Source organism: Aythya marila (genome assembly GCF_965140915.1).
Source record: "Aythya marila genome assembly, chromosome: 2".
Taxonomy (NCBI): Eukaryota; Metazoa; Chordata; class Aves; order Anseriformes; family Anatidae; genus Aythya; species Aythya marila.
This window is the reverse complement of record NC_139043.1, coordinates 22,966,785-22,974,665: the sequence shown is the minus strand read 5'-3', so window position 1 is coordinate 22,974,665 and position 7,881 is coordinate 22,966,785. Positions and strand designations below refer to the sequence as shown.

The following is a 7,881-nucleotide window of genomic DNA, read 5'->3' as shown; positions in this document are numbered from 1 at the left end:
GTGGGACTTGCAACCTGACTGCAGCTGGGATGCTAGGTAAGTGTTTCTCTCATCATGCGGAACAGCCTTGATATGTCCAGTCTAATACTCCCCTGTTAATTGTTATAATTTTGGTTGTTCTTTACATCAAATCCATAAAATTCTGGTTGACCAAAAAAAAATAAAAATAAAAAAGAAAAAAAAAAAGACCACTTTTTCCCTTCCAAATGAGAGAAGGTTCCCATTGTGATCACGGGCATCTGTGTTGATCTTTCCCCTTGTCTGAAGAGCAGATGAATGTGCAAGGACTCAGCGATGCTGAGTTTCTATAAAATCTGAAGTAAACAGTTCTTGACGTCACCCCAGGAAAACGGTGCAGCTAAATGGAAGTCTCCCATAGCTGGAGAGGGGAAAAGGGAACACAAACACATGTTAGACACTGAGATAAAGCAGACTGCTGCCCAAAAAGTGCAAATTTGTTTGGGGAACTACATCTCCATTGCCTGGGTCACCAAGGCTGTGCTTGTTGGTCTCTCCTACCTCTGGTGCACTGTTCAGGCCACAAGCAGGCAGCCCTGGCCATTTTAGCACAGCTTGCAGTCAGCAGAGTAATGCTCCACAGGAGCAGACAGTTTGAAGGAAATATATCGGTGTTACATCAGATTTCTACTAGCAAGCTTTTACCTCAGTTACAGTAATTAATATTAGTGTAGAGATTATTTCCCACTGTCTTCTGCCTAAACCTGCACAGGACATCTTTGATCTCTGCTGTGGGTTTCAGCAGTGCTCCGCTTCTTTATTCTTGCACAAAAGGGTGGAAAACAGTGCTGGGAATCGCACCTACTTCAGCAACATGAACTAAAGCTATCACAAGTATAACACCTAAAGTAAATTTTAAGGGGAAAGCAGGTTGCTTGTTCAAATGCCTGCTGTGCCTGAGTTGACACAAAGGAAGCAATGAATAGCATCACCTTCTAGCAGTGGCTGAAAATCTCATTCCAGAGGTTTATCCCCACCCTGGGGAACCCCAGGGCTTGATGCAAGCCCTTCATATCCTCCTAAACTGCAGATCATTCGCCTTTCTATAATGCTGGTAAGCAGCTTTCCCCCAGCCCAGATGCGCACCTCTGAATGCTTTAGATCCCTGGAAGGGGTAAGAGAGGAGAGCCAGGCTTCTCTGAGGCTGCCCGTCCTCCTCCACAGCCCAAAGGCTGCCCAGGCATGCTTCCAGTTTGAAAAAGTAGTGAGATCTGGGCTTCAGATGGGAGAGTAACCCAAATCTTCAAACACAGCCACTGAGGCTGCTCTGACCTGTGCCAGAGGCTCAGCCTGTAGTAGCTTCCAGAGCTATGGATACGAAGTTAATGTTACTCAAAAGTCTGCTACACTTCCCATTTGCAAAACTACCAGTAAATAACATCACCGACAAACATGCACAGAGAATAATAGGGACACATACCCTGGCACTTTGCCTGTTGGCTTTTTTCTCCTCATCGGGAAGTGGTGGCATTGGGTAAGGGTATTTTCTGCTGGAAGCAATAGACCCAGTGGATGAAGATGGAGACTTTGCAGGAGACAGTGTCCTGAGGTGTTGAAACACACAAAATAAATGTCATGTCTTCGGGTCCCAGCACTGCAACAGCAACTGCCATTACTCTGAAGCGTGGTTCAGAACCAAGTATTATTAGCTCAATATTGGGGGGATAAAGTTGTTTGGTCAGTAGTCTAATAATTTCATGACTATAAATAAAGGTATTTATAGCTTTCAGGAACACTGGAGGAAAAAAATAAAATTTCCTACTTATTAGAATTGTATTCTTTTATAAAAATGATTTCTTATACTGATTTATATGGTATTGTAATTAACATTTTTTAAATTAACAAAACAAATCTTTAATTGAGTAAATACAGGACTAAGAGATAGACATGGCATTATCAAGCCTAAATAGAAACAGTAATAGTATAAAAACAAGCTGAACAGTGTCTTCTGCCAGTGGATGGAAAAATGGCAATTATCAGTGTCTTTATTATATATATATATCTTACATATCTCCTATGTTGATAAAAACATAGCAAATAAATTTATTATCTTATAACGACACATTAATTTACACATATGCATGCACTCGGAGGCCAAACTGTTAGTTGTGAAGGAACAAAGGCATATACAAAGTGCTAATAACAAATTATTCGACATGCAAGCATCATACAGTGCATATTGTTCCAGCCAAAGAAAGAGTCTGATGAGAATATACAAAAATGGACTGATTAGTCAATGGCAATCAGCATTTCTGTACAAGGTGAGTAGAGTAAGCAGGAGCAAGTAAATGTTTGAATCACATGAAAGGCGTTCTTTTCAAGTCAATAAGGCACCAGCACATTATTGACTGAAATTTTATACCCAAGAAAAACTCTTGTATGCTTCTGTTTTGAGATTCTGCACTTTTCCCACTTGAGAGGTTCCTATCAGGCTCTAGTTCTGGGCAGAATAAAAGGGGGGAAAAAAGTAGAAAGTGTACCCTGGCCTTTTTGTCTTTTTGTTCTCCATTGCAGACTGAGGGCATTCTCCTAAGGAGGCCTCCCTCTGGTGCAGGCACATCACCCAGAGCTTCCCTGAGCACTGTAACCTATTTTCTGAGCTTAATGTGTCCCTGAAGATGGAAGTTGTGCCTCAGACTCTACACAGGTCCTCCAGCCCCTTCAAACAGCAAGGGCTTGTGTGTTGAGCAGCTGTAGGCCTGGTGACGAGCACCATTAGCAACACCATGGATACCAACGAGCCACAGGGCCCAGGCCTGACAGCCAGCCTCACACCTCTCACTCAGGGATTTGCAGGATCAGCTCCTTCTGTCTAGAGAAGATTACTAACAGGTCAGGGATTCTTTAGTGTCTGGAAATGTTTTGTGTATCTATTATTTGAGTGAAAATCATTTACTTTTAAATAATTATTCTTTTACTTTGGACTAGTGCTTCATTTTCTTGTGTCTGCAGCTCCCCACAACAGCACACTCATGTCTCCCATACAAACAATGACTGATGGTAGCCACGAGCAACACGGTGTCAATGGAAATCACATGGTGACAGCTCTCCAACCTGGCTTATGATGCTCTAGTTCCTCATGCTGTAGCCTCTAAGTTCAACAGCACTTAAAAAATTGGGGTCAGTGAGTTATCCAAACATTGAAAAGTACATCTTCAGCACGTGCACTTTGATTACCTATTAGGATGAACTGGACATACGTGAACATTTTCAGGAAGAAAATTTTAAACAGGTACTGCAGTGTAAAACAAGGCATTCGTATGTCCAGCATCACAGATTTGGGCACCAAAATGCACAAGCAAAAAAAGAAAAAAAAAAATTACTTTTTAAAAGAAAAGCAGAGAAAGGTTCTCAGCAGTGCCCTGCTCAGTGCTCTGCTCTTCACTTCCCCTACGAGTCCTCTCATCTGGGCCCAAATTTGGACAGATAAGGATCGCTAAACAAATATTAATGGATATAGAATCAATAATAATAATAATAATAATAATAAGGAGAGGAGGAAGGGGGAAAGACAAGGATAGTAGATTTTACAGATTATTAGTAATCTGATTATTCATGAACTTTGCCCAACAGCTGCAGTAGAATTTAAAATCTTGAAGGGTAAATTTATAACAATTAGAAGCAAAGAACCAAGGGTGTTAGATCTGGCTTGGTAATCCCTATGAGAAAGCTGTTTATTTATGCAGGTACCATGGTTGCCTCCTGCACACCACTGGCTCTTCCCACAGGTTATTTTTGGCACTGCAAGAGAAGGCTGTGGTGAGAGGGAAAGCCATGGCCAATCTACCTGGCCATCAACCTTAGCAGGTGATGCTGGAAGGAGCAATATCCTCCCAAGAATGGAGCATCCTGAACACTTTCCCTGTTCAGCAGGTCCTCTGAGACAGAAGACCCCTAGCAGCGAGGTACATCTGCACTGTAACCCAAAGCTAAGCAGCAACTTCTGGCCTCCATTTTTCAGATAAGAGTTGGAAATTAGAACGACACTCAGAGTTTGAAGGAAGTCTCTTAAAAAGAGGTTGCACAGAAGAAGCCTGGGGGCAGACATATTGCTTGAAATAGACTTATGACTAACCAGAGATGTTAAATAGCTGCTGCTCACTGAAGATGAGCTGCACAGAGCAACTGGAAGAAGAGTCTACAAGTGAGCACCAGCAGAGAGCAGGGCTGGCCGGTTGAATTCATACTGTTGGATTCACCTATGTGGTACCTAAAGCTTTCCTTTGCAGTCAGCAGAGGCCTCCTCGGTGACAAACTTAAACTTGCAACTTTTAGACCAGTATACTGGTGGAGGGAGAGAAGATCCTCCTTCTTGATGTGGTAGTGGAATGTTATCTTATACTGTAGGGAAGTATTTATTTTTTATTTTTTAGATTTGGAGGAAAGAGAAAAAAAAATGTTCCTAATAGAAGTGCTTTTTAAAAAATTAATTCAAATCCTATGCAGACAAAACACTGCCTTTTTGAAAGATTTTGAAGCCCAGACCTTCAGCACAGCTGCCTACATTTCCTACCTCTCCCCTCCACACGTGTTGCCGGCTCACCTGTGTTTTGCACACATAACTGATGTGCACGTCACTGCTCACCTGCATGTGCAAGGCCACAGCAGCTTTGGGAGCAGCACGTGCATCCTCCTCAGGTACTTTTCAGTTCAAACACATTGAGAATGCAGTTGCACACTTAAAGAAATGACCTTGCCCTCCCCTCACAGGCTCTCGCCTCTTATTTCTGCAACACAGGCAGGTGCTGTTTTTTATTGTCTTTAGTCCCATCTACTGAGACTGGGAAAACATATCACTGCTCAAGTGGATGCTCACAGAGCTGATGGTGCATCTTGTGTGGTAAGCATAGTTGTTTGGGTTTTTTGGTCACTTTCCAGGTTCTGCCCTGCAATTGTGTATGTGCTGTGTATCCCAGATTTACATGTACTTTAAATGAGAAAGAGACAAAATGTCCTTTCTCATTTACAGGATGGAAGAAACAGCATTCAGGGACACTTGCAGGTAACGCCAGGGTTACAGGTAGGTAAAACTTTGCAGTTTGGGGCAAGGGTGGGATCCATTTAGCTTTCACTGGTGTTTTAGTTCTCCTGCTATCACATCCATTAGCTTTCATGCCTAATGTTGCTTCCAGGTGAACCTATACAAGATATTGGGAAAGCAGTCTGATCTGCAGCAGAGTTTCAGAGATTTTACCACCAACCCAAAATGAAGCCATGCACCTCAACACATCGAAAGGACTTTCATTTCTGACCAGGAAGCAAGATGTAGTGGCTGCTTTGTGTCTCTTTCTGTTCTAGCAGCTGAAACTAATTGTGCGGGGAGATCGTGCTGGGATCCAGAAGAAGATGCTAAGGCAGCTGGAGAATACCTGCATACAGACGTCTGCCTGCTCTGTCCTGTCTTCTCCTAAACAGGGAGAATCCTGGCCCACACAAGGCATTGCAAAATGTGTTCCCTGGTCACACAACTAGATGTCTTGTGACCTCTTCAAGTGTCACTTTAGCCAAACTCATAGAAGGTGGCTGTGACAGATCTGCACTTTTCAAGAACTTTGTTTCCCTCTGTTTTGTGGACTGAAATAACTTACTGAAATTCACTTAAAAGTCAACTCAGTGAAAGCACTTCAAATGTGGCTATGTCAGCCTGACCTGACATCTGCTCACATGGTTCATCTCTGCGAAGGATGTTATCAGCATAAATCAGCCTCTGTTAGGAAGCTTCAGTCTTCTAAAAACACTGATGTGGCTCAGGATTTTAGCTTTTTAAGGCAGTTCCTTCTGGGAAACAGCCACATGCACAGGTTTCCTCAGGAGGAGAAGCAGAGGAAGGGGAGGTTTGGCTCTGGGGGAGCTGCAGAAGAGGCAAAGGCTGGGGCTGGAGCCCCTCACTCCAAGCACTGCCCAGTAATGAATGCTCCAGAAGTGAGCACTCACACACTTTAACGAACTATTTTGCTTAATTCTTGAAGTGAAATCCTGACCCTATTGATGTCATGTGTTTTTTTTTGTTTTTTTTTCAGTGGCTGCCAACAAGGCCAATATTTTGCTTTGGTGGTAATCAGGAAAACTCCATCCTGGAGGGGCAGAGCTTCATAAGAGGAAGGGTCTCTTCCTGATGGCAGAGCAGGGAGGTTCTGCTCCGGCCACACATCCTGCAGGGGGACAAAGTCATCCTCACCAAGGAGCTGGGATGCCCCAAGGCCACAATGACTCTGAACTGCCTGCTGCCATCACTGCTGAGGGCTTCACACTGACAGAGCTTTCCAGTAACTGCAGCTCACTGCAGCGACTGGAAGATCAACGGAGGCCAATTTAACAAGTTAAAAATATTGTTGAGAGAAAGGAACAGAGAAACAGAAAGGGATTTGTTTTGTTTGTTTGATTTTCATTTAAACACAGCCTAAATCTCCCTCAGAAAGAGCTGGGAGATGGTCAGTCCTGGCTCTGGCCTCTGCTGCATGCTCACAGCAGAAGGCAATGGACATGGCAGAGCAGCAGAGTCAGCCCAGGCCTGAACATCAGCTGAGGAGGAGTGGAGACAAACATGAGGAAGAAGGAAACAAGAATGCCAAAGCACAGGAAAAAAACATGGGGGAAATGCCTGTTGTTTCCTGCCCTCCATGCCCCTTGCCCATCCCTTTCTGATTTGGGATGGCCATTTTCCCTCTGGGGATTCATCCTGGGTCTCCATCTAAATTAATGTTTTCTTTGTAAATTTATTTTAAACACTCCCAAAGATTTTAAGTTACCATAAATACTGGCATGAATTCAAATGTAAGAAGCTCAGTGCTTCAGAGGGCACCTTCCAGTCTCTTTTGTCTATAGTTATATAGACATGTATAAAGTTATAGTTATTTATAGAAATGGCTGCATTTGGGGTTTCTGATGGTTTATTTTCTGATGCTAGCATGGTTCCTCAGTCCTTTAAGATTCAGAGAGAATTTCTAGGAATCCTTTACTGTATTTCCTAATGTCAAGCTGTGCAGTAACCACTGTAATTGACAATAACAAAAATATACAGTAGTATCGCAACACTAAAACAGTGAATTTACCTGAGCAATAGCTGATGGGTCTCAGCAACGTACCCCTCTCTCCCTGAACCTCCACAAGAAATGTACATTTAGGGCAAAGCTATTTAATCTTTGCAAAGTAAATGGAGGCAAAATATGTCTTTGCTGTTTGTGCAAACAGCCCTCACTGCTCTCAGGGCATGAAGGTGATGCTAACAGAGCACTTACCCCTTGCTGCAATGCTGAAATTTCCCACCTGGGTTCACTGCTGGGGTTATGCAGCTATGACCTAGCATGTAAAATTAAAATCTAGTGTAGCCTTTGGGCGGCAGGAAAACGAGATTTTTCTTTACAGTTTTTTTCTTTACACTTTTCCTATAGAAAGGAATCTCACAGCTGGGAGCTTTCTGGTGCCAGAGCTACTACTACTATTATTAATAAAAAGTAATTATATGGAGATTCCCACTAGACCTGAAAAAAAAAAATTATAAACTATTTAAATTTAATAACTAGGACACCAGGTGTCAAGGTGGCAAATTTAGACATTTTTTTAAAGCTCATGGAGTAAGCCTTTGTGATACCTAATATCTCTACTTTCTGAAAATCTGCAACTTTCCCAGGAATTGCAGGAAGACCTTTTATTTTTTTCCTGACTCTACTTCAACTCTACCTGCAACAGCATCAGTCATTAAGACATGATTCCTAAAATTATAGGGAAACAAACAAAACAGCAATATTACTTTCATTCATCTTTAAAGGAAAAAAAAAAAATGCAAAGAAAAAAAAAAAACCTACTCAGCTACTTAGCTGGTGTTAATGCCTTGGGCTGTGATTCCTAAAATGAAGTATCAGC

General features: G+C 42.5%; 1 protein-coding gene across 1 annotated transcript in view; it reads right to left on the bottom strand.

The window, feature by feature from the left end:
- Positions 1-358: 358 nt before the first annotated feature.
- ADAM22 (ADAM metallopeptidase domain 22) overlaps positions 359-7,881 on the bottom strand; it is a gene marked incomplete at both ends in the record, with an annotated part of 134,610 nt that continues 127,087 nt past the window's right edge. The window contains 2 exons of the mRNA XM_082753211.1: positions 359-379; positions 1,439-1,562. Coding sequence (XP_082609337.1) covers positions 359-379; positions 1,439-1,562 — 145 coding nt within the window. The remainder of the gene's footprint in view (positions 380-1,438; positions 1,563-7,881) is intronic.